Source organism: Coprinopsis cinerea (genome assembly GCF_000182895.1).
Source record: "Coprinopsis cinerea okayama7#130 chromosome 5 map unlocalized cont3.5, whole genome shotgun sequence".
Classification (NCBI taxonomy): domain Eukaryota; kingdom Fungi; phylum Basidiomycota; class Agaricomycetes; order Agaricales; family Psathyrellaceae; genus Coprinopsis; species Coprinopsis cinerea.
This window is the reverse complement of record NW_003307540.1, coordinates 1,290,246-1,313,671: the sequence shown is the minus strand read 5'-3', so window position 1 is coordinate 1,313,671 and position 23,426 is coordinate 1,290,246. Positions and strand designations below refer to the sequence as shown.

The 23,426-nt window shown below is 51.4% G+C and overlaps 11 protein-coding genes and 1 non-coding gene across 12 annotated transcripts; 8 read left to right on the top strand and 4 right to left on the bottom strand.

The window, feature by feature from the left end:
- Positions 1–1,022: 1,022 nt before the first annotated feature.
- On the top strand, positions 1,023–2,271 carry CC1G_00194 (glycoprotein; the record flags this gene model as incomplete). The annotated part of the gene is made up of 5 exons (XM_001837006.1): positions 1,023–1,133; positions 1,191–1,314; positions 1,362–1,603; positions 1,661–1,737; positions 1,794–2,271. The coding sequence occupies 5 exons, from the start codon at positions 1,023–1,025 to the stop codon at positions 2,269–2,271; spliced, it is 1,032 nt and encodes a 343-aa protein (XP_001837058.1).
- A 285-nt stretch (positions 2,272–2,556) lies between these two features.
- On the top strand, positions 2,557–6,007 carry CC1G_00193 (vacuolar protein sorting-associated protein 70; the record flags this gene model as incomplete). The annotated part of the gene is made up of 11 exons (XM_001837005.2): positions 2,557–2,586; positions 2,735–2,997; positions 3,055–3,343; positions 3,387–3,515; positions 3,576–4,098; positions 4,153–4,368; positions 4,469–4,497; positions 4,545–5,084; positions 5,146–5,255; positions 5,314–5,813; positions 5,847–6,007. The coding sequence occupies 11 exons, from the start codon at positions 2,557–2,559 to the stop codon at positions 6,005–6,007; spliced, it is 2,790 nt and encodes a 929-aa protein (XP_001837057.2).
- A 24-nt stretch (positions 6,008–6,031) lies between these two features.
- On the bottom strand, positions 6,032–8,346 carry CC1G_00192 (hypothetical protein; the record flags this gene model as incomplete). The annotated part of the gene is made up of 4 exons (XM_001837004.2): positions 6,032–6,333; positions 6,397–7,397; positions 7,451–8,222; positions 8,285–8,346. The coding sequence occupies 4 exons, from the start codon at positions 8,344–8,346 to the stop codon at positions 6,204–6,206; spliced, it is 1,965 nt and encodes a 654-aa protein (XP_001837056.1). The 3' UTR covers positions 6,032–6,203.
- Positions 8,347–8,885: 539 nt separating this feature from the next.
- Positions 8,886–10,292, top strand: CC1G_00191 (cyclohydrolase; the record flags this gene model as incomplete). Its single annotated transcript, XM_001837003.1, has 1 exon — positions 8,886–10,292. One exon carries the CDS (start codon positions 8,886–8,888, stop codon positions 10,290–10,292), a length of 1,407 nt encoding a protein of 468 aa, XP_001837055.1.
- Positions 10,293–10,590: 298 nt separating this feature from the next.
- Positions 10,591–12,656, top strand: CC1G_00190 (glucan 1,3 beta-glucosidase; the record flags this gene model as incomplete). The annotated part of the gene is made up of 12 exons (XM_001837002.2): positions 10,591–10,644; positions 10,710–10,974; positions 11,027–11,049; positions 11,111–11,176; positions 11,237–11,409; positions 11,471–11,523; positions 11,578–11,717; positions 11,773–11,886; positions 11,935–12,033; positions 12,087–12,149; positions 12,201–12,271; positions 12,327–12,656. 12 exons carry the CDS (start codon positions 10,591–10,593, stop codon positions 12,373–12,375), a joined length of 1,170 nt encoding a protein of 389 aa, XP_001837054.2. The 3' UTR covers positions 12,376–12,656.
- An 87-nt stretch (positions 12,657–12,743) lies between these two features.
- On the top strand, positions 12,744–14,935 carry CC1G_00189 (vacuolar protein sorting-associated protein vps17; the record flags this gene model as incomplete). The annotated part of the gene is made up of 4 exons (XM_001837001.1): positions 12,744–13,097; positions 13,158–13,599; positions 13,652–14,007; positions 14,057–14,935. 4 exons carry the CDS (start codon positions 12,744–12,746, stop codon positions 14,933–14,935), a joined length of 2,031 nt encoding a protein of 676 aa, XP_001837053.1.
- A 263-nt stretch (positions 14,936–15,198) lies between these two features.
- Positions 15,199–16,643, top strand: CC1G_14604 (hypothetical protein; the record flags this gene model as incomplete). The annotated part of the gene is made up of 4 exons (XM_002911127.1): positions 15,199–15,545; positions 15,600–15,734; positions 15,794–16,183; positions 16,236–16,643. Exons 1-4 carry the CDS (start codon positions 15,267–15,269, stop codon positions 16,641–16,643), a joined length of 1,212 nt encoding a protein of 403 aa, XP_002911173.1. The 5' UTR covers positions 15,199–15,266.
- A 237-nt stretch (positions 16,644–16,880) lies between these two features.
- Positions 16,881–16,970, top strand: CC1G_20113. Its single transcript has one exon. It is a non-coding gene; the product is annotated as a tRNA-His (tRNA).
- Positions 16,971–17,043: 73 nt separating this feature from the next.
- CC1G_14603 (hypothetical protein) lies at positions 17,044–18,322 on the top strand (the record flags this gene model as incomplete). The annotated part of the gene is made up of 3 exons (XM_002911126.1): positions 17,044–17,269; positions 17,326–17,444; positions 17,495–18,322. The coding sequence occupies 3 exons, from the start codon at positions 17,044–17,046 to the stop codon at positions 18,320–18,322; spliced, it is 1,173 nt and encodes a 390-aa protein (XP_002911172.1).
- A 58-nt stretch (positions 18,323–18,380) lies between these two features.
- CC1G_00187 (hypothetical protein) lies at positions 18,381–19,474 on the bottom strand (the record flags this gene model as incomplete). Its single annotated transcript, XM_001836999.2, has 4 exons — positions 18,381–18,831; positions 18,883–19,027; positions 19,086–19,337; positions 19,411–19,474. 4 exons carry the CDS (start codon positions 19,472–19,474, stop codon positions 18,381–18,383), a joined length of 912 nt encoding a protein of 303 aa, XP_001837051.2.
- Positions 19,475–20,187: 713 nt separating this feature from the next.
- CC1G_14602 (hypothetical protein) lies at positions 20,188–20,532 on the bottom strand (the record flags this gene model as incomplete). The annotated part of the gene is made up of 2 exons (XM_002911125.1): positions 20,188–20,261; positions 20,328–20,532. The coding sequence occupies 2 exons, from the start codon at positions 20,530–20,532 to the stop codon at positions 20,188–20,190; spliced, it is 279 nt and encodes a 92-aa protein (XP_002911171.1).
- A 446-nt stretch (positions 20,533–20,978) lies between these two features.
- CC1G_00186 (hypothetical protein) lies at positions 20,979–23,336 on the bottom strand (the record flags this gene model as incomplete). The annotated part of the gene is made up of 12 exons (XM_001836998.2): positions 20,979–21,116; positions 21,168–21,291; positions 21,342–21,421; positions 21,469–21,735; positions 21,792–22,160; positions 22,211–22,348; positions 22,404–22,643; positions 22,697–22,900; positions 22,953–23,087; positions 23,143–23,189; positions 23,243–23,266; positions 23,318–23,336. The coding sequence occupies 12 exons, from the start codon at positions 23,334–23,336 to the stop codon at positions 20,979–20,981; spliced, it is 1,785 nt and encodes a 594-aa protein (XP_001837050.2).
- Positions 23,337–23,426: the final 90 nt, after the last annotated feature.

The window sequence follows — 23,426 nt, the reverse complement described above, 5'->3', positions numbered from 1 at the left end:
GTTACAGCTGCACAGTACCAACTCGGAAGTGCCAAGCCGGCATCTGACCTTCAAGTTGTCTGCCCTCGTCCAGAGTGTCAGTGTTGCAAATGTCGGTGTTGGTAAAAGTCGGGTACATTCCCCTTATCCCCAATTTACAATACCGGTGTTGAACAAGCACCTATACTTTACATCACTACACGAAACTATAGACCGCACCGAGTTGAAAGCCAATTTTAGTCAAAAATGTGATATGTCGGTGTGGAATAATAAATGTCACGTTTGGCCGTCATACTTGACAATGAACGCGTCTCCCCTCCACATAAAATTGGATCCTTTCAACTCCCCACTTTCTGACAGCACTTGGAGGTCTAAACTTGGATCTCGGCTCTTTCTTGCATTTCAATGTCATGGCTGTCAGATTGACGGGAAAACTCAGATCCTCAAGAAGATCTGAATGTACCACTTATTTAGATGCCAGTAGCTGGAATACGGGGACTGGATGGCTCGAACGATGCACGTTGGCCATCTGACGGGAGGCAGGCTCTTTCCCGCTCACCTTTGTCGGCTGGAATTCACGATGACAACACACATGTCTGCCCTAGGAGTCCAACCAGCCGTCAGCGCTCAGCCTTCACTTCGAATACGACATCGCAGATGAAAAATCCACCTCACTCCGCGGCGTGGCCTATCCGTCAACTCGCTCAAGCAGAGCGCTCCATTACATTTCTTAATTCTATGTGGCGGTCTCGGGTATGTCGCCGCAGAAGACTTCGTGACGGAAATGGTCCCATGCGCTCGTGCTAGTTAACATACTTTTGCCCCGATCTCGCCGCCGACCATTCTTTCTCTGAAAGGAGATTTGCGGCCGCCATTGTTACATTAGCAGGGAGGATGCGAGAATACTGTCTGTCACACCACCTCGAGGCGTCAGCATGTTGAATTATAGCTACGATGCGGGGAGCTGCAAGTTGAAGCCTGTTCAAACCTCTGCCTTCTCCTTTCCACTTGTCTGCCAACTCCTTCCTTCTAGAATAGCCATCATGTCGGGCCTCTGGACCTCCTTCGCCTTATCTTGCTTGATCTCTACTGCTTTGGCGCAGGGGCCTGGATTCGTTCCCCTGGTCGAAAAGCGGTTCACATGGGACAATATTGTAGGTGATCCACTTCCCTCGACGAAGACATTAACCCAAGCTAACCTGGGCTTTCAGCCATACAAAGTCGACACCGATGTCGGCCTTCCTCGAGGTGATCAGGTCGGCTATAATCGATGCAACTCGACGACCGAGGGTCCTACATCTCTTTGTCAGACTGCAGTCTTCAACTCCCTCGATGGTCTGTGCGATGCTATGCTCTCTGTCGTTTCGCTGACGAGGGCGCAGATTTTTGCTTCTGGGGACCCCCATCTCTGGGTCAGACCGTCGGCGAGATCGAGGGTGAAATGGTTGCTTGGTGCACACAGCCTGGGCATGGAACACGGGTGATACCCGAGGGGACCATTTCTGGGGTTCAGTTTACTAAAGCCCCGGATTACATCCAAGTCGTGGGCTTCATGAACCAGACGAAGATCAATATCCTTGACGGCGACGCCGGCGGCGAAATGGACCCCCATGGTGCTGACAGGGTACTGCATATCCTCTTCCTTTTCTTCTTTTAATTTCTCTGACCCTACTACTTTCAGAGAGGAAACCCCATGGGTGGAATCATGTTTACACAAGCATGGACTGGATCTTATGTTCAGATAGTGCAATGGCACAAGTGTGTCATATTAGATCGACTAACATCTGGACTCGGACTCTGACAATCCAATACAGTTTCATGGGCGCCAATATCTTCTGCTTGAAGGCATGCGATCCTTCTCGACCCAACGACGCTCGATACTGCGAACATATCTACGACACTCAGGGTTGCGGCTTCAATGCTCCTTCAAATGCACGTGATGGAGTTTTTGAATCTTGCGCCAGCGATAACCAGCCATTTCCCGGTGCTGGCGTTGCGGTTCCTGCCAGCTCACTGTGCTCGACCTTCGCAAGCACCGACATATATGGACCGAGTGCTACCATCCGAGTTCCTATTCCTGGCGCTTCTACAATGTCATTCAACACGGGTCAGGTCACCAGACCTACCCCATCGTCTAGCAGCACCAGGGCAGCTTCATCGGCTTCCGAATCTAGGAGCGGTAGCGCTGCGGAACCGGACGAAACAGAGGAATCTGATAGTGCCTTCGCGCTCGCTGAGAGTTATCCATGGGCTGCTATAGCACTCGGTGTCGTGGTTTACCTCTTTATCTAGATTAGTTTTTCGATCTCCATTCTCTCTTTTTGATCGAGTATCCGTGCTTTTCGCCTGCCGGTACGATGGATAATATGGACAGTTACCAGTGAATGCTCGGACATGGACTCTTGTTAGGATATATCTGTCTCTGCCAATAACTGATCCTGTGCCAAGTCGGTCCCGACTCTGATCCAAATGACCAAGTTTATGATACATATGGCGACTGGCCATGTCGCTTTCCAGTTCTGATATCGATGATGTGAAGAACCCTGACATGCGCACTGGCCGTTTCTTTTTATCGGAATGGGATCGCGCCCGTCGGAACGTGCAGCTGTGAGTATGGTTGTAGCTGTACAGTAAACCCATGTCCTGGATTGCTCGTTCATAACGTCTTAACAGCAGTGTAAGCAGGAGCTAGCGCTTCTGTACGGACTGATTTGATGGCGGCAATCAATTACTATGACATTGCCATTCCCACAAGGCTTGTATTCAAGACGCTCGAGATAACCGCAATGGCAACACGCAAAGCTCTATCATGGCAAAAGTTTACCAAGTCCCAGAGGTGGCGCTGCCGCTCGACGACAACGACGGTCCTCGCGGTTCTCTTGTCTCTTCTGGTTGGAAACGGATTGTAATCATAGGCCTGGGCGCTCTAGCCCTCACTTCGTTCTTCAAATACCCTCATGGACATCCACGAAAGCGTTCACCCAGGCTCAATGCAACGGAGGCTGAACGTCTCTTCCTGTAAGGCCGTCGAGTCTTTTGGCCCATTATATCAACTGTTAATCGTTCCCATATTAGAACTGTGCCCAATGCGGAAAGCGCTTTGGGTGCGTCTCGAAAGTATGCGACCCACCCTCATTTAGCGGGCGCTCCTGAAGATTTCGAAGATGCGAGGACGATCCTACGGCTATTTCAACAGGAATTTGGAATCAGAAAACCGAAAGAGGAGCCAATCTTTCGAGCCGGATCCCGTCAATCAAGACATGCTACCCTTGGGTTGACCCGTGGCTTTCTTCCAAAGCGACCGACGGCATGGATAGACACCTACTTTCCTATCCTTAACACACCTTTGGACCGACACCTTCAGGTTTTGGAAGAAAACGGAACTGTCTCCTGGAATGCCGATGTAGAAGAAGAAGGCGACCCATTGGACGGAAGATGCGGCAAAGTACCGGCTTGCTGTTCCTGTTTGGCATGGGCTCAGCTTCCATGGCGAAGCCACAGGTAACTTGGTATATGCCAACTACGGCACGCAAGAGGTGAGGGATCTCTCAATGACCATTAGTCCAAGGTAGTGTTCATGACCCACGATTACTTAGGACTACAAGGTGCTTCTCGAAAAAGGCGTCAACTTTACAGACAAGATCGTTCTGACGAGGTATGGGCGTATCTTCCGAGGCCTCAAGGTAAAGGCACAAGCCCCTTTACCTCAGCGGCCACTCCTCGCTCACCATTACAACCAGATCAAAGGTGCTCAAGAACTGGGTGCTGCTGGAGTTCTTATTTACTCTGATCCTCGAGACGACGGCGTTGTCACTGTTGACAACGGTTACAGTCCTTATCCGCAAGGCCCTGCCAGGAACCCATCCTCTGTGCAACGCGGAAGTGTTCAGTACCTCTCACTTTATCCCGGAGACCCCACAACACCCGGATACCCAGCTTACGAGGACGCTATACGACAGGAAGGTGTCAACATTCCTTCCATTCCAAGTTTACCTATTTCATGGGCCAACGCACAAGTTCTATTGAAGGAGCTCAAAGGGGCTGACGAAACAACCACTTCTGATGAGCGTCAATTGAGCGGTCGCATTAGCAAGCGAAAGGTCAAAGTCAGAAACCATGGTGAGATAGACTGTCTCGACATTTTAATTCAGTGCTAATGCTTGTCACCTTCAGTCGACAACAAGGTTACTCCAATTTGGAACACTATGTCATCGATTCCAGGTCATATCAAGGACGAAGTAGTCCTCATTGGCTGTCACAGAGATGGTATTCAACTAGTTGTCCTTTTGCTCTTGCCTCGACTGACCTTCGTTTGGCCAGCATGGGGATTGGGAGCGGCCGATCCTACGAGTGGAACTGTCTCACTCCATGAAATGATTCGGGGCCTCGGTGAGTTGCTGCGTAACGGCTGGAAACCTCTCAGAACAAGTGAGAATTTAAACATGTCACAAGTTTGGAACCCCACTCACACAGACTCACACGGTTGCAGTCGTTATTGCCAGCTGGGACGGCGAAGAGGTGCGTGATACCGACCGGCTGTGTACTCTCCATTAATCTTCCGTCAGTACGGACTGGTTGGGAGCACCGAATGGGGTGAAGACTTTGAGCAATGGATTTCTGATCACGTCGTAGCGTACCTAAACGTCGATGTATCCGTTGATGGATCTCGTTTCAACGTGGGGGCCTCGCCTTCTCTGGCACTCCTAATCAAGAGGACGGCTCAGGATATCCTTCACCCAACGGATTCCAATAGAACGTTATGGGATGCTCGAAACGACGAGGGCCCTTACAAAGGCTTCAATGCCAGCTCCGTTGACCCCGACTTTGGCCGTATGTATGAAGCAGACGAAGCAGAACGAAAGTCTATCGCCACGGGAGTGACGTCTCTTGGTAGTGGAAGCGATTACACCGTTTTCTTGCAGCGCATTGGTGTAAGTCCACTTCGTCTCTTTCTCGAGGATATTCTCAACGTCCTCTCCTTCCAGGTTGCGAGTTCTGACCAAGGCTTTGGACCCACTCCTTCGGACCCTGTTTATCATTACCACTCGATCTACGATAGCCAGAGGTGGCAAGAAGTGTACGGTGACCCTACCTTTGAGCGGCATGTACGCTCGCCCATTTCTCCCTCACTGTTGTGCGGGCATTGAATCAGCTCCCTGAATTTAGGTAGCCATAGCGAAACACCTCGGTCTTCTCGGTCTCCGCCTTGCGGACTCGATAATCATCCCTTTGAATACCACTCAATATGCGTTGGAGTTGGACGACTACCTGGACAAGTGGGTAATGCTTCCCTCGAACCCATCATCGGCGCTCATGAGCTGCCCTATCACACAGGGTCGTTTCTTTGACATCGAAGAAATCCAACTTGAACCCCGACTTCTCGACCTTGCGCAAATCAATCAAGCATGTGCAACACGCAAGTCTCGCTTTGGATCATGAGAAAGTAGAAGCAGAGAAGAAGTTTAAAGAAATTCTTGCAAAGTTGCCTCACCAGAGGCCTCACGGTGCTCATCACAGGGTCGTTCAAGTTTGGCGCTTCGTGAAGTACCAGATGTCTCGTGCCTTTGGGTTTATCACTGGACCGGAAACGCCACACCGTCGGCAGTGCAGGGGAGGCCATAGCGCGGAGGGTCTGCTTGAAATGGCGAGCAGTGTCGAAGAAAGCGAACTCGACAAGTTCCCGTTCCCCGTCCGCAAGTTCATCAAAGCAGCGAAGAGAGTAGGACGAGCGAACAAGAAGCTAATTGCTTTCGAACGAGGCTTCATCTCCAAGGATGGCATCAGGGACCGGGAATGGTACAGGCACCTGGGCGTGGCACCTGGGAAGTGGCTAGGTGCGTTGGAGTTGCATTCTTGTCAGCGTTCAGGTGGCGGGACTACTAAAGTTGCGCGCGTAGGCTATGGTGCAACAACGCTTCCTGCATTGACTGAAGCTATAGCTGAGAAGCTGAATGCCACTGAAGTGCAATACGAGATCGATCGTCTTGTTGAGTTGCTCGACAACCTAGCCAAGCGAATTCACCCATGAGGTTACTTGTACTCGACTGAATGACCCGTTCTGAATGTACATTGAATGTCTCTAGTGTCCGACCGGAGAATAAACAGTTGTTTTGATATGTGCAATGTCCCAAAACGGACGCTGAGCGTTGCAAAAAGGACCAAGGTCGCAAAAGGAGCGTATAAGGGTATAATGTTTTAAGAGAATAACGAGGACGTATAGTACCTCAATCTACTTCTCGTAGCTCGTTCCAGGTATCTTCATGCTCAGCCAGACAATGTCGGACCAGATCGTCTTCCGATGCGTTTACAAAGGCTTGTGGCGGGTGGGGTATGGCGCCGCTCGTATATCGTGCCCTATAATTGGCGTTAACGTCAGTAAAAGTTTGGATCGTAAGGAGTGGAAGAATGATGACCTACCTGCAAAGAATGCATATTCTCCCTCCGCTCACATCTTCGAAGAGGTCACTTAGACAATCTGATACCAGCCGTAGACCGTCCGGTCCCACCAAAACTTCTTCCTCGTCATCGTCGCCAGCTCCGTCCTGTTGCTGCGCATCCGACCGAGTCTCCCCCTTCGGCTGATCATCCGCAATCAGCGGTTGGATAGGGGTAGAAGCAGCCACCGGTGGCACTGATTGGAGGGGTTCTGTCTGGCTCGCTTGAACAGGCTGGCTACCTTGAGGCGCGGGCGTTGGTGTACTTTCGGTCACATAGCCTGCATTTAGGGTTGATTCCACACTTAATCTGGCCTTCTTCACATCTTCCGACGCCTTCTCGTCCTCGCTAACAACTTCGGATAACGGTCTCTTTGCTGAGTCTACATTCTCGATCGTAGTTGAACTTGTTTCATCATTAATACTTTGCGCCTGCGTGACGGTAGCGGTGTTGCTCGTGCCACTGGTGTTGGCCGCTCCGGGTGGAGATACCACCGGTGTGACAGCGAGAGCCTGATTGTTCTCCGTTTGTATCGTAGGATCAGGACTCGACGACCGATCGAGCGTTGGGGGCGTCTGTTTCAATTGTGGGGCTTGCTGAAGCGGCCGGGTCTGAGGTGCAAATGGGGACCAGAATCCGGGTGTAAACATCGTACCCGTGGATGCTGCCGGGCTGTTCATAGGTTGGGGTACGATTGGCTGGAACGTAGTTTGGGCAGGGGGCGCGCTTTTGGGAGTAGGTGCCGAGTGAGAACTCGGCGGACGACTAGGCGGGGCAGGAGGCCATGGACCTGCGCGGAAACCGGCCATCATCGATCCATTATGAATTTGGGAGGCTGCGATGGAGGCAGGTTGTGGTTGGACATAAGCCGCATTCATCGTCGCCGTCGTTGGACTTGGAATTGGCATAGGAGATGGTGTTGACTGAAGAGGGTTACCGCCAGTGACGACGGCATTCTGCCACGCTTTGGCTCCTGACAAGGACTGGATTGAAGTGTGAGTGTACTAAAACGAGAGGTTGAATTGTCAAGACCTACATTGCTGCGGACATGTTGAGTTTGGGGAACGAATTGCCCAGAGGAGGTAGTCGGACGTGAAGAACTGGGACCAGCTTGAGGCGGGGCATTCTGCTGGTGGCCGGGAAGTTGCTGGAGCAAGCGGTGGCTCTGATTTATGCCGCTGACCACATTGACAGATGATTGAACTGGAGTGCTAGGATGAGAGCCGGGGTTCGAAGACGCAGTCGCCCGCCACACCTGTGCCTGTGCAGCTCGCGATTGCTGCTTATACAGCGGGCAGGATTGGAGATGTAGCTGTACGGTGGAGAACCGGAGTTGCAGATCCTTATACTGAGCATGTAAGGCTTGATATCCTTTGAGCAATTTATCGTATTCTTCGTAGAGGCGAGTATAGGTGACCTGCCCAGGTTGTTGCTGTTCCATCGCGCTCATTTTCTGTGACAAGAAGTCCTTCTCTGAGACAAGTGTTCTGACTTGAGTTTGCAATGCGCGAACCGTGTCTGCCGATGGGTTGGACACCTGTCTCAGCTGTTCCCTCATCTCGGCCAGAGCGCGGGTCAGTCGCGAATTGTCTTCGTAGAGTTTTACATTCTCGTCTTGCCACTGTCGATTTTGGTCTCTGAGTTTTTGAATTTCGCGGGGGTCGTAGCCAAGTTCTGCCAGGCATCCATTTGCAGTGTTGGATAGGATCTCGATGACTTTGGAACGCGTAGGATCATTGGCACCAGGATGCTGTGAGTTGTCTGATTGGGGTTGAGTCGTCACTGGTGGTGGACCAAAAGCAGGTTTTCTGCGATCAGAGATGACAAAAAGGGTTAGTAAGAGGGGTTTCTTTTCAGGGCCCAGACGCACTGGATTGTAGCCCTCTGTTGGATTTGAGGAACTACTTGGACTGTGCTAGTTCCGGACGACATTGGACATGGGAGTTTGTGGACGAACACAGTCCAAGTTTGTAGGCAACATTAAGCGTTCCGGTTATGGTAATACCACCGACGACCGCCCAAACGTAGGTCGTTTGTGAAGTACCAGAAGATGTCACTTGAGAAAAACTACCAAGTTGTAATGACGGAGATTCTGGAAACTTCTCCTGGCAGATAATACCCCGCATCTGTCGGTCACGCAACATTCTGATATGTATATGTACTCAACCCCTCCCCCATGAATCCGATTGCCTGCAGCTACCGGTGTAATGGAATGAAAAGGTAGCCGATTAGCATACTTGACCAGACTGGTTGGCTGTCTAAAAGAGTTTTGTAAAGCTGCTACTAGAGCGATTAGCAAGAACTGGAAAGATTTACCAAAATAGTGGGGAAGTGTGGGAAGACCTTGCCAGTCAGGGGCAAAGTCCGGTTCGACACGTGAAAAGGAATGTTTTTCGATGGCCCGAAGTATTGCAACATTATAATTAGCCGGTCAGGATGCTCAAATCCAACCCTTCTCCGCTCTTTCTACCATGGCGCACTTGACCCTCGACATCACCCTCGACGCTGCAATTCTCGACGTCCTCACTGGTCCACAGCCGCCGGCGAAGACTCTCAAGACCCAGTTACCCCGCAGGGACGCTGCACTCGACCCACTCCTCATCGCTGCTGCAGCGGCCTCTGGTCCCCATGTCACCCGGAATCACTACCATCATGACTTTTATCCAGGCGCCCTTCAGGACGTTGCCAGAGACTGCACGAAATGGTCGGGCAAGCTCGCATATGTCAGCCGCCAGGCCCCGCGGCGCCAGCGTCTGTCCATCGACCAGGGCAAGGAGAACGAGAGCTATCGTCGGGAAGTGAGCGAGCCGCAACCGCTCCAGTCGACGGAGAATCTGCCTTCGAGGAAGCGAAGGTCCTCTCTAGTTGCGCCGTCGAATGCTTCTGAAGGAAGAACTCGATCAAAATCTATCACTGCAACAGAACCTCCACCTTCGACAAAGATGCCACCTCGGCTTCAGGTGAAATGTATGGCCCGAACCCGTATTCCTACCCCGCACGGCCCCGCGTTCCTCCACCTCTACCACAACAACCGTGACAACAAGGAACATCTTGCCATTGTCGTTGACCCCTCTCAGTTGGACCAAAGTGCCCCCTCCCTGCCCCCGATCCGGTCTCGTTCCCTCGATTCCGTATGGAGTGAGAACGAGACAGAGATGGACAGGATAATACGGGGCGCCTACGTCGGTCGACTCTCCCCGACATATCAGAAGGCGTCTGATCCGTCTATTAATACACCTCAGTCAACCCCATCCGACCTTCCTCCACCACTTATTCGCATTCATTCCGAGTGCTTCACGGGCGAGACTGTAGGGAGCATGCGATGTGATTGCGGAGAACAGCTCGACGAGGCCATCCGGCAAATCTCCAACCCTATCAACTCCCAGATACCCGGTCGCGGTGCGGTCATCTACTTGCGACAAGAAGGGCGAGGCATCGGCCTGTTATCAAAGATCCGGGCATACAATCTGCAAGATATGGGCCACGACACTGTCACGGCCAACTTGATGTTGGGCCACAAGGCGGACGAACGAGGGTACGAAATCGCTGGCGCCATTTTGAAAGATTTGGGACTCGGATGTGGTGAAAACGCGTCGTGCTCGGAGAGCGTCCGGATTCTGACCAATAATCCGGACAAGATGGAGGCACTGCGGAAGGAAGGAATCCAGATATCAGAACGTGTACCCATGATTCCCCGAAGTTGGCAGCAGCGTAGCCAGACGGAGGAGACTGTGGTGAAGCAGGAGACATTGGGATTGACGCTGATCGGCGGGAAGGCCGTCCATGGTGACGACTTGGACAAATACCTCAGAACAAAGGTTGTTCGGATGGGACACATGCTTCCCTTATGGTTTGAAGAAGCTAGCCAAGCTCTGTAATAATTTATTTTTTTTTTTATTTCGCGTGTATACGTGTATGTACATTGTCTTATTTTGTATTTTTCGGCGAATTTAGCGAGGTCTTGTGGTCTCTTGTCCAGAGCATGGGATTGATCCAAGAATAGATTTGTTGGGTTCTGTCGCCAAGGCGAGGCGCGGCTTACATAGTTGCATTCACGCCTTCACCCGCAACACTCCCTTTCCTTCCCTTGACTCCCACCCTTTTATACCCTCTTTTTATTTGTACCATATGTCATACAACAACAACAATTACCAGTCACTCGACACTCCCCCAGGCATGAGCGCTGCACTCGAAGCCTCCAAAGCCCGCAGCAGGCGTTCAAAATGGCTGGTAAACATAGATCTCCGCCCCTCTCTTGACCCGCAGTCCGCCTTAACATCACTTTTGCTCTCCAGGTCATCGGCAGCATCCTTGGCCTTCTCATCCTCGCTGGCATTGGTACAGCTGTCGGCGTCATCGTCACCCGCAACAACAGCAAGGACGCCAGCACCTCTTCCGGTAAGGGTGGTAGTGGCAGCAGCGGCAGCGACGGCCCCGGCAAACCCAGCGGCAACGACCCTAGCGTGTTCGAGCTTGATCCCAACCTCCGCAAATCGTTCTATGGAATGGCCTATACCCCTCACAATGCACTCATCGATCTCGGCTGCGCAAACACCCTAGGTTTGTCCTGCCTCGTTTCCAACATTCGGCTGTGTACTCACCCAACCCATAGAGGGCACCATTCGCGACATCCAGGTTTGATTCACATCAACTGTCATGTTTATGTCCAACACGCTCACACTCGTCCATCCACTAGCTCCTCTCCCAACTTACCACCCGCATCCGTCTGTATGGAGCCGACTGCAACCAGACAGCCCAAGTGGTAGGTACTCCATCCATGACATGGGAAACTAAACCTCTAATTCCTTCTTGTTCCCCCCAGCTCGAAGCCATCAAGCAAACCAAGGTTGATATGGAGGTTTTCGTCGGAATTTACACCGTTCCCGACGACGACGAGGCTTTCTTGAGGCAGAGCGCTGCTATCAGAGAGGCCATCGAAACCTACGGTACTGATAACATCGGCGGTGTCACTGTTGGAAACGAGTTCATGCTAAAGTCAGTGCATGTCCGATGACCTCGTAAACACAACGCGCCATGCTAACTTTCTGATGAATAGCTGGGTCACTGGCCGTGGCTCCAACGATCCCAACTCGGCCATTGGACAGCAAGGTTTGTACCCCGCTTCAATCGCATTCTTTGTGGAGATTGATATCTTTTCTGCAGGCGCCGAAATTCTCATCAGGGACATTCAAGCCACCCGGGACATGCTTGCTGAGATGAACCTCGACAAGGATATTCCTGTTGGTAACTCTGACGCTGGAAGCTTCTTCAATGACGATGTTTTGGCTGCTATTGACTATGGTGTATGTTTCGTTCGACTTGGCGTTCGATTTTCTTTCTGACCGAAACACTATGTAGCTCTCCAATGTTCACGCTTGGTTCGCTAACACGACTGCCGAGGCCGCTGCTGATTGGGTCTTTGACTTCTTTGAAGAGTCCAACGTCCGACCTGCCGCCCTACTACCCAACAACGTGGGTCCCTATCTCCCTATCTGCAATACGACGCTGACGTGCCATTAGCCTCGGATGTACATCGCTGAAACTGGTTGGCCCACTGGTGCAAAGGACGTCGGGGCAGAGAGCAATGGATTTGCTCGCGCCGACACCCCTAGTTTACAAGTGGGTCGCGCTGGGTTGTGCGTGTCTACTTATGCTTACTCTGGCTTTGCTAGGTCTTTTTGGATACCTTTGTCTGCCAAGCTAACGCGGCCGGCATTGGCTACTTCTATTTCGAGGTGTGTTTGACTATCTTCTTACCAGCAATCAGTGTTCATTGATTGTCTTAGATGTTTGATGAGAAATGGAAAGATGACCTCTATGGAGGTGTAGAAGGTTACTGGGGTCTCTTTAACGGAGAGTGAGTGCTTCGGATAGTCTAGAAGAAGTGCCCTTCTCACCGAGTTGTTCACCAGCCGAACATTGAAAGATGTCGTTATCCCCGATTGCCCTCCACCCGAGTAAAATACCCGCTCCATTTATGAGCATTTCATCTCTCTCACTCGTCACGAACTTTTATGACTGGCTGCATGGACCTTACTATTTCTTTTCTCTTGTTTGACGGATACTTTCGCTTTCTTTATTAGCACTCTTTCGGAATGTCCTCACTAACTGGCCCTTTCGGCACACACCATCGTCGCTCCTTATTTACTCACTTATCTACCCTAAATCTCGAGGCATTTAATGTAGCTCTTTAAGCTCGGGATGGCAGAGAATGGACTGCAATTGAATACAGGATTTTGGACTCGCAGTGTAGGTGGTCCCTGAGATATTACATAAGGGTGCGCACACCAAGCGCGCTGTCGCGGCTGGCTGGCTTAACCAAGTCAATCATGTACGATCCCCTCAATCCCTCAAACTCTGGGTTTGGCGACAGCATAACATCCAATCCATTTGCTTCAGATGCACCAGCTTGGCCGTCGACGCCTCATACTCCGGGCTCCCCAGTTCCCAACCTACGAAGGGCTTCGCCAGCACTGCCCCAAACGCCCGACCATGGCCCTGCACCAGGTCTATATGGAAAGGAGCCTCAGATTTACGGACAACCGGACACGGGGCTCATATCTCCTCGAGAAACCATAGCCTCCAACGGCATATCCTTCGAGAAACCCGACCCATATCTCAAAGTGAGGATAACAGGCCTTGATCGAAACCGACGGGACATTTTGATCAAGTTTGACGCTCAAGTACGCTTCACTGCCCTGTATATAGATGACACACATCTAACAAAACGCACCCACGTACAGACCAACCTCTCCAATTTTACAGGGACGACCTACCGCAATGTATCCCGGTCATACCTTGAGTTTCAGCAATTCTACGAAGCCATTGTGCAGAGCAACCCTCAAACCATCATCCCAGCTCTTCCCCTTGCGCAGACTTCAGCGCCGACCGACGAGGAAGATGACCGCCTGGTGAAGATCATGTTGCAGAGGTGGTTTACGAGGGTTTGTGAGGACCAGATATTGTTGTCGGACGAGGATCTCCGGTCGTTCATTGAGAGCGACTTTGGCTATCAACCCACTCCTCGGCCACGGCGAAAGACATCGTCGGGGTTTACACTCATTCGCAGGAATGTACCAGACGAAGACGAGGAGCTTCAGAGAGCACGGTTCGAATTGACAAAGCTCGAAACTCAGTTCTTCGAGACCGCCAAAGCGGTGGATAGGCTGGCTATCACTCGCAAGGGTGCGTCATTCTCTAATTACTTGGGGGGCTTATGCTGATATGCCTCTGATAGCTCTGGCGGGAGCCCACGCTGCAATGGGTGACAAACTCATCAACGTTGCCACTACCGAAGCGCACCCTCCCCTCGGAAATGCCCTGCGGAAACTGGGAAGGACGTGGCACAGTTTAGCCGACCTAGATCATGCCCAGTCCATCAGTGAATGCGTCATCTTGGGAGATTCACTTGGATATCAGGGAATGAATGCTCGATCTGCAAAGGAGACTTTGCAAATGCGAACGGGTGTTCTGGAGGAGTATCAGGCTGCGGTCAAGACCACCATTTCAAAGAGAAGGCAAATTGAGCGGTTGAAGGCCAGTTCCAATATTAGACCCGAACGGGTTGATGACGCGTTGGAAGACATGGAAGAGGTTAGTTTATGCTTGGGATTCTGAACTCCGCACTGATCCATGGGTCCAGGCAGAGAAGTATGAGCAGATCCTAGCGAGGAGAGCTGAAGGGATTTCGCAGAATTTGCACACGGCCCTACAGACCCACAATCGATATGCCAACGACGATATCACGACGGCCTTGATTGAACATGCTCGATCTTCCATTCTATACGAGCGACAGCTCTTGCGCGACCTAGAAGCGTTGAGAGTAGATGTGAGCAACGCGAACAAGAAGGTCTTGCCTCCAACCACGGCACCTCGCCCGTCCTATATTCCACCTCTGGAAGACTTTGATCGACCACCCCCTGTGGTCAACGGGAAACGTCAATCTCGAGACATCCACGCACCTCCGCAAACGGCTGTTCCTCCAGTTGCTTCCTCCTCCAAAGCGCCAGCTCAGAGGGAAAGATCGTCATCTGTACCACCAGAGTCTGCCAACGGCCCTCAAGTACCACCCCTGGCTGCGACCCAATCATTTGCTCCTGCTCACCCCCCACCTTTGGCAGGGCCTGGCTCACGCCAACCACTCTCGCAAGGAGCTGGGCCGTCGGGTAGTTCAGTCACCGAACCCAGTACACCAGTCGGACCTCCACTGGGAGGCAAGTTCGTAGATGGAACAAAATCCATGTTCGTTACGCCGTCGGCGAGTACCGCCAACACTTCTCCAAGTTCGTCCTCGGCTGCAGGTCCACTCGACCCACTTCGAAATGATTCGTACCAAGCTCCCATTTCACCATTACATGACCCGCTGACCCGTAGTGCCACCGCTCAACCTTCCGCATCCCACACTGTTGACCCTCTGGGACAGATCAAAACTCGGCAGATGTCGAGTTCTGTTAGGATCCAACCTCAACGACCTAGGTTGGATCCCAGGGAAGCTGCGAGCAAGTTGGCGAACATGTTTTAATATACTTTCTACGGACTGTTTTTTTAAAAATTACTTGATGACTGGACTTTTGTGCTTCGATTTCTGGTAAACTCGATGGCAGAAGCAGTGCAGGTTCTATAGATTCTTGAATTTAGTACTTATTATGGTATTGCGGGCAGTTGAACCCGTGGAATGCGGCATCGCTTGATTTGGTAGCCCGTCCCTATCTTCGCAGCCGCGAACCGGAAAATTCACATGTGTGGAGACTCGTCCGGGGTTTGCAACGGCCGCAGTTGGTGCGCGCTTGCTCGAGTTCCCCGACGTTGAACGTCGCTTCTTTATCTTTGCACAGTGGCACGACAGCGCCAACATGACAGACTCAGCACCCTCCTCATCACCAAAGTCTGAATCTAGCAATTCCAGTGAGCAACAGCCCACAGGTCAACCCAAGAATCAACAACAAGAGCCGACTCAGTCGCCTTCCACAGTCCCAAGTGCGGATATTGTAGACAGGCGAGACTTAATAACAAAGGCGAGGGTGTTCTTGAATTCCCCGCAAATACAGTATCAAGATCCGACAGCAAAGCGAAGGTTCTTGGTCGAGAAAGGCCTCAGGGAGGATGAGATTGAAGGCCTCCTTAGAGAACAGGTGTGTTCGGGATTCAATAAATGCTGTCTTGAATACTTACAGCGACCTCGCAAGGCATACGCACCGGTGATTCCACCCAGAACTTACCCGCAGGCACCCCCTTCGAACCTTCCAACTTTACTGTTGGGGTTGGCGAGGCTGTTCTCGTGGTTGGGCATGGGCTCTGTTGCATTGATTTTCGTATATTACGTTCGTCTGCCTTTTGTGACAACGAAACCCATTAGTTAACTGACCTATGCGCCATTTAGCGATTCCTGCTTCCTAAAATCACTCGGACCGCACAAGCTCGGCATTCGCTCAGAACGCACCATATTTCACTCATGCAGAAACTGACTGCATCACTCGCCTCTTTGAAGGAGGCACAAACACAATCACTCGCTGAGCTCCCCCGTCATGATCCCTACCATGAACGCCCACAGTTTGCCAAGTGCAGGACCCTTTCGCAGGTGCTGAAGACGCTTGGTGACGGTGAACCCGACTACTCGCAGATCCCACCTGTTACGCTTCTTCGATGCGCTATTTCCGAGCTTGCTAAAGGGAAGACGGGAGATGAAGCTCTGCCATCCACAGAGGAGGTGTTCTTGATATTGGAAGGCAAGATTCCGTGGTTAGCTTCGCCAGAGGCGTACGATTTCAAGGTGTGGATCGTTGACACTAGCTTGCGTTCTTCATGGCTGACTGCTTCTTTAGAAAAAGGTTTACGACACATTGCTTGAATGCCCCCGGTTTGTGGAGGTTAACCGTAAGGATCGAGGGGACGATACGCCAGCGGCACTGAAATGGAAATACGAAGCACCTCCCCCAGTGGAACCATCGCCCCTTGTCCAGTCACTGTCTCGTCTTGAGTCGGCGGTTCCAAAACAACAAGAGCCTCGATCCAGTGTCTTCCAACACACTTTAGAAACCCTGACAGAAATCACGGGATACATCAGCAGTCAGGTTTATGTGCCTTATCGACCGCCGCCTGGCGGTCTTGGTTTCTCGGGGTCCTATGGTCTTAGTCCCGCTGAGGAGGCGTTGAAGAAAGAGATCCGTGCATTGAAGGGCCTGGCTTTAAATAGGTATGCAATCTGTAGAGCTCATCGGGGAGACTATTGACAATTCAATCCTTTACTAGGAAATCATTCGTACCCTCTATTCCTCGACCAACCATGTATCCCACAAGGCCACAGCCTTCCTCATAATTCATTCCGGCTGGGAACAGTTCCACAGTCCGATAGATGTAATTGTCCAGGTGGTCTCATTTGATGTTTGCACAGTGTATTCCACTGTAACATGTTGGGTCCTGATGCGCGATGGGTATATAGATGTGACACTGGCCCAACATTTCAATGGGTCCGTATCGATTAGGGGTTAAATCACTTCGTTGTGGTTGCCATGTGCACAAGCTCCGAAGAGCCGCTGGTTCGATTCCAGCTACGGACATTCTTTTTTTCCCTGTCTTACACATCTTTCGCCCAGCAGAGGTCTTCCGCGATTCCGCAATCGACAATTGACTATGGCTGCTGTTGTACAGAAACGATCTCTTTTGCAGTCCCTTGGGATCACTTTTCTGGGAACAGCGTCAGCTCAGCCTTCTTCGACAAGAAACCATTCAGCCCTCGCGCTTCGCTTGAATCGTGATGTTTGGATTTTCGATTGTGGGGAGGCTACCCAGCACCAGTTGCAGAAAAGCACGGTGAAAATGGGGAAGATCGAGAAAGTCTTCATCACCCATACCCATGGTGAATACTTTTCCGCGCCGTCGTCGTTCCACTCAGCACTGAGCTGGTTCTATTAGGCGACCATATCTTCGGATTAGTTCCCCTTCTTGCCAGCTGCATGAACGGTGCAGGAGGGGTCGTCGAAGAGCAGGGACAAGGGGAGGATCCTCGACGAGTCGTGGACACCAGTATCCCGGTGCGTTTGATCCATGAAGGCCAGCGTACAAGACACTAACAATCTATCAGCCTTTAGAAATATATGGTCCAATGGGGACGCGTGCATATATCAGGTCTGCCCTGGCGTGTACATACACTCTACTCGGGCGGCCATACGTCGTCCACGAACTCAGATTTCCTTCCGACCCAGAGGGCGACATTGCGCACGGATTTACCCCACCTCCAGCAGAATCTGCAGGGCGGAACATCGCAATGGTCAACGGTGTCTGGCCTGACATCTATCGCGACGAAGTGGTCTCTGTATCTGCGGCGCCCATACTCCACTCAGTACCCTGTGTAGGGTATGTCGTGACCGAAGCGCCAGTCCCAGGGAAGATCGATGCCTCCAAGTACAAGCCCCATATAGTCAGGACCAAAACGCCCATGTCGGTCATGCGTCAGTTGCAACTGGGGGAGCGCGTCGTTCTGAACGATGGAACTATCCTCGAAGGTCCTCCGCGTCGCCCTGGTAGAAAGGTAGTCATTCTCGGCGACACATACGACCCCTCCCCGATTCGTTCACTCGCTATGGACGCCGATTTGCTCGTCCATGAAGCAACGAATGCCCATTTGCCGGGTCTAGACCCCAATACCAAAGCTGACGACACGCACGAGTCAGTAGAGGCACGGACGAAGTCAAGGGGACACTCGACACCACAAATGGCAGGAGCATTCGCGAAAAGCATTGGTGCTAGAAGGCTGGCTCTCAACCATTTCTCTGCCAGATATCCCGGAGACAATAGCCCCGAATCGCTGAAGATAATGGAAGGAATCGCAAAGCTGGCGGAGCACGAGTTTGGCAGAGAGGTCATTTGTGCAACCGACCTACTTAGTATTGATGTACAATTGAAGGAATAAACTAAATGAAACCTTTATATCCAAAGAGAGAGGAGCAAAAGAAACAAGTAGTGGTCTGTTAATCATCCGGAGGCTCCGAGAGCTCACTACTCTGGTCGCTTGCCTCTCCTTCCTCCAATTCTTCTTCTCTCGGTTTCTTCTTCGTCTTGTCCCTCGGCTCTTCTTCCACTTCCCCCATTTCAATGTCGTCTTCGACAGCACCTTCTTCCGGGACCTTGTCTGAAGTGCTAACATCAAGGGCGGTCGCCTCGCTCCTGTTATCCTTTTCGTTGTCTGGCGTCGACTGAGATTCAGAAGTTGGTTCAGGCCCGGTTTCTGGAAGATCAACGGGCGCGTCTTCGGGCGAAGTGGGAATAGATGTAGCATCCTTGTCTTTGCCAATAAACCGCAGATTGGTGAGGTCTGTGACGATGTCATCCAGAGCAGCCTTTTGACTGTGAAGTGTCCTGTCTTGTGTGTCGTGTTCTGCTCTGATTGCAGCCATGTCGTTTTCTAAAGCACTTATTTCCCTGCTCGGATAGTCAGCGCTTGCTCGAAGGGGTCGCCAGTGACCAACTCACTGCTCCAGTTCGTCTCGTGGCGGCAGCATATTGACTCGCTCAGTTACTTGGTCGTATTCAATCTTTCTCCGCCTCAGCATTTGGGCATGTTCCAAGGCCACCTTCAGTTCCTCGATTTGCGTACGTAGCACCTCGTGTTCTTGTTCTACTCGTGTCGCGGTATTTGAGCACCGGCACGCAATCTGTTTCAGCGAGGTACGCACCTATTCTCTGCCTTTCCCGCCTATATTCTTCCACCTGCCTCGTTTCTGCCTCACAAACCATGGCACTTTTTTTCAACGACAGTTGATACGACGCCAATTCTACCAAGAATGCTTCCCGAGCATCTTCAATCGAGCTGGCGGACGTTGTTACAGGCCCGGGAGGGCAGACGGCAGCAACATAGCCATGGAATCTCTTTAATACACGCCTGAGTGGCCGTTCGTCGTTGGTAATCCGCGTCAGGATGATGTTGTCTGCCGAAAGCGAAAGACTATTAGCACGATATTCAGTCCGTGTTGTACGGTCATGAAACCATGTTCGATTTACCTTCTTCCTCTAAGTTCAAGGGAGGTATGGCCACTTTGGCCTGATTTGAAGAGTCGTTGGCCATAATGGCAAAGCAGAGGGATCGTGGACAGGGACAAGGGTTGAAGGCGCCGGCGCTTGAGCCATCCAATGTGTGGCCAAGACCTCGACAAACAACAGCACACTCAGGCACAACACTCGGAACGAACGAGTAGTACAATACACCACCAGTCTGGACAGATGTCACACTGAGATCACCGACCTGAACACTGGAGGTGGGCGCCCGAATATCGCTTGATGTAGCGACGAGCTAGATTGATCTCGAATCATCGATTTTCTCGAGCTCGGCTGAGAGTAGATGTCGTGCGACGTCAATCCCGGAGGCCCCAAAGTGAACAGGAGTGAGCTCAGCAGGGGATCCAGTGTGACCTTCCAGGTGCCTCGAATTGACAATCATATAAGGCTTTTAGGACGTTTCGCAGGTCCTTGAGAGGGTCTATTCTTATATTCAGCTTGGGAGGGACATTTAAAATGCTGCTACACAGCTCACTCGTGCATTGGCTTTGCGGCTGAGAGCCTTTACATTGTATGTGTGCAACGGAAGGGTACAATATCAATGAACTAATGATTATTGGTCGTAGATAATAAAGTGAATCCTACCAGCCTGGAAAGAAGAAATTACTGGTTGCATACACAGGTGACGAATAAATTATGAGATAGTGAAAGGAGCAATACGTATCAGCAGGACTTCCTCAGTTCGTGGCGTCGTCATCAGCGAGCGGGTTGAACAGTGAGTCTCTACTGGAGACCGACCAACGACTTGCAGTTACTACAGATACCTGAGGCCATCGCCAGTTCCAGCGGACCTCGCCCTGCATGAATGAAAAGGATGTTAGACGTGCGCGTGAGCAGCCAGAATATCAGTTTCATAAACTTACCGCCAGAGGGAGAAGGAGGCTGGGCTAGGAAGGCCATTTCGCTGGCACCGCGCTGCGGAAGTTGAGGGAGGTAAGGACAAGAACAGGACAAGAACAACGCGCCGCCGCGACCAGAATATGAACCATCGATCACGTGGGCGGGTCCGCTGGCGGCTTTCTCGCGGCTCAGCCTGCATCCAGTCCCGCCTACCAAGTCCAGCTTCATGTTGTGCAGCGCATGAATCTCGAGCACGCGGGCCCTAATTTCCTTTCTGATTACGAAGTAGACAAAGTGCGGTATTGTAAAGTCAAATAAAATTAACCAAATTCTCTAACCGCTCGAACGCAGGTCCGTTTATGATTCTGAGTAGGAGGGGTCTCAGGGATATCTTGCCCATAAGCTCAGCGAGAGCTTCACTGTAGGTCGACCGAGATCATTCAGATTGTCGACGCGAGATCAAGTTCCGGACATCCCACGGAGACTGTTGTAAGGTCAATTGATGTTTTGGCCGTGAGGTCAGCCGACATCAAACCCTGATGTCGCCAATGGCTCTTGCCCAACTGGTGGTGTAAGAGTCCGAGTCCATGCAGCCAGTTTACACGGGATACGGTAACTACCGAGTGAATAAATGGTCATCGATTTACATGGCTTGAAACTGAGATGCGAGTAGTCTAAGTGCGGTGTCCTTCCGGGTGGCTACGATGGGACTGACCAGCAGATACTATCTTGCGTTTGGCCTCTTCGTCCACATATGACCAAAATGCAATTTCTTTCTGGAGCTTTAGATGGGCAGTGTGCTGAGTCCCAGTCTAGAAAGCCGGCGTTAGTTCCACAGTTATAAGGATGTCTACATTACTCACACTCAGTCCCTGTAGGATGACCTCATAGATAGCCGACTGAGCTGTGGCTCGCGTCACTCTGTCCGTAATTCTTTCCGTATGTCGGTTGACGAGTTTAACAAGTTCTTCTCTCAGTCGTTGAAGACTGGTCGCCAAGGTTAGTAAAGAAATACTGACTGGGGGAGGGATGCTTACTTGGAGAAGATCATCGTCTCCTCCTCATGTTCAGTCAGGTACACGAATGAGTTGAAGAAATGGACGTATTGCCGGGATACCTAGGGAAAGTTAGTTCTGCGGTGTTTCTCCATGCTGAAACGCTTACTTTCGCGACTACCGCGTCGGTAATGGGAGACGATCTGCTAAAGTAGCCTGTGCTTGTGCCTTCGGCGAGTCGTTTCAAGGACTCGATATGCTCGTGCATTGCCTTTTGGAAGATGGGCCACATTTGCAATCTAAGACCGAAGATGAAGGTTTCAGCGGGGGGACAGCGTCGCTTCTGTATTTCAGTGACGACTTCTTCCGTCAAGCGGATTATTGTGAGCAAGGGGATAGTCGGAGGCATGGGGTCCAAGGCTGAGCGAACAAAGGTCTGGCGTAAGGAGCTTAGAGGGAGGCACATTTGCGAGCGTGTATTTTTGGTCTTACCTGGCAGTATTCCAGCACCGGGTCCATGACTTGCTTCCAGATGGCATCAACAACTGCCTGTTCTTCCTTGGATGTCATTTGAGGGACGACTCCAGAAATATTGGGTTGCACTACGGAAACCTGTCTAGAGCCACCTCCGTATTCCGAATTAACCGGTGAACGGGCTTCGGCGAACACAGCAGTCTCAGGCGTGGCCATGGCACTTGGAGTGGGGACGACAGCGGTGGGTGTAAGTAAGGATAAGCTAGAGTCGACAGAGGGCGGCGATGGTGACGAGACAAAGAATTTGGATATAAAGGAGTACTCGGATGTTGCATTGTCCATGAAGACGAGTAGAAGTGAGCGCAAAAGACCTTCAATCGGCTCTTTCTGCGAGAAGCGCTCAGTTGAAGTCGAGATGCAATATTGGGGTTACACACGTGGTTCTTGTCATCCGCCATATAACCTAGAGTGACTCCAGGACCATCCAGTTTTCCGTGCTGGAGTCGTTCAATATTAATGCTGATGTTTCTCGCATCGCCTGTTGCAATGGACTCGAACTTCTCTGAGGAACGGGCCTAAACGTGAAATCGAGTTGGCGTTTCCAGTCCTTCAAGTAGGAAGAGCTCGAACCTTGATCCAACCTAGACTCCTGGCATAACGGCGGAAGCCCGTCTCATAGTACAGCCTGGCGGCTCCAGCGTATGCCCTCTGAAGTTCGTTGGCTACCGCTGGAGCCTGTCGCTGCAGAAAGCCGAACAAGGGTGCATACTTCAGCAGCACTGACGTCTGAATGACTTGCATATTGGTGGTAACACTGCTTCTAATGGGTTGGAAAAGAGCCAGAAAGAATCCTCTCAGCTTAGTGGCCGCCTGTGGAAATCGACTTTGAGTTCTGTGAAGCTGGCCGACACGACGTGACATACCACTATCCGAAGGCCTTCCGCTACCTCCCCGAGATCCCTTGCGGCCTTTACCCGCGTTCGAGATTTGGATGTGATAAGCCGCTTTTCGAATTGCTCAATGGCTTCTAGCCATGATTCTCCAACGTTTGTATCAAGGATAGTCTTGGAAAGGTTGGGCGAGATGGTAATGTCAGACAGCAGACTTGAGAGAGGGCGCTCGATTTTCTAGGAAGCTTGCGTTTGTATGAGGGCCCAAAATTGCGATCGTCTGGCTAACCTTTCGACTCTTCAATCGCCCTTCAATATCTTTGCTCCTGTCCTGCAGTTCCGATATTTGACCAGCCACCGCATTAAGATCCTTCTGAAATGTCGACAGGAACGTTTCAAGGGAGTCGAGAAGCTGCACGCTTGTCTGTACGAACGTCCTTTAGCGTAACCACCACTGCTGAACCTTTCGCGTTGCTCACCTCTACTTGTTCATGTAAATCAACGAAATCCTGGGCTCGCTCCTGGTCTAAACGCACCGTCATGTAGCTGGTGTATAACCAACAGCGTAGGGACACGTACAGAAATCGGACTGTGACGTGCTGCCTGGTAAACTCATTAAATATATAGAAAATACTATTGAACGGTGAGGCTTACCACCGGGGTTCGAAGCCATGTCGCAGCGTAGGTCGTCCTGAGTCGGGCAAAGCTGTTCAGGGCGCTGGGTGCATCGTGGTGGTACCTTGCCAAGGGATCAAAGCCAGAA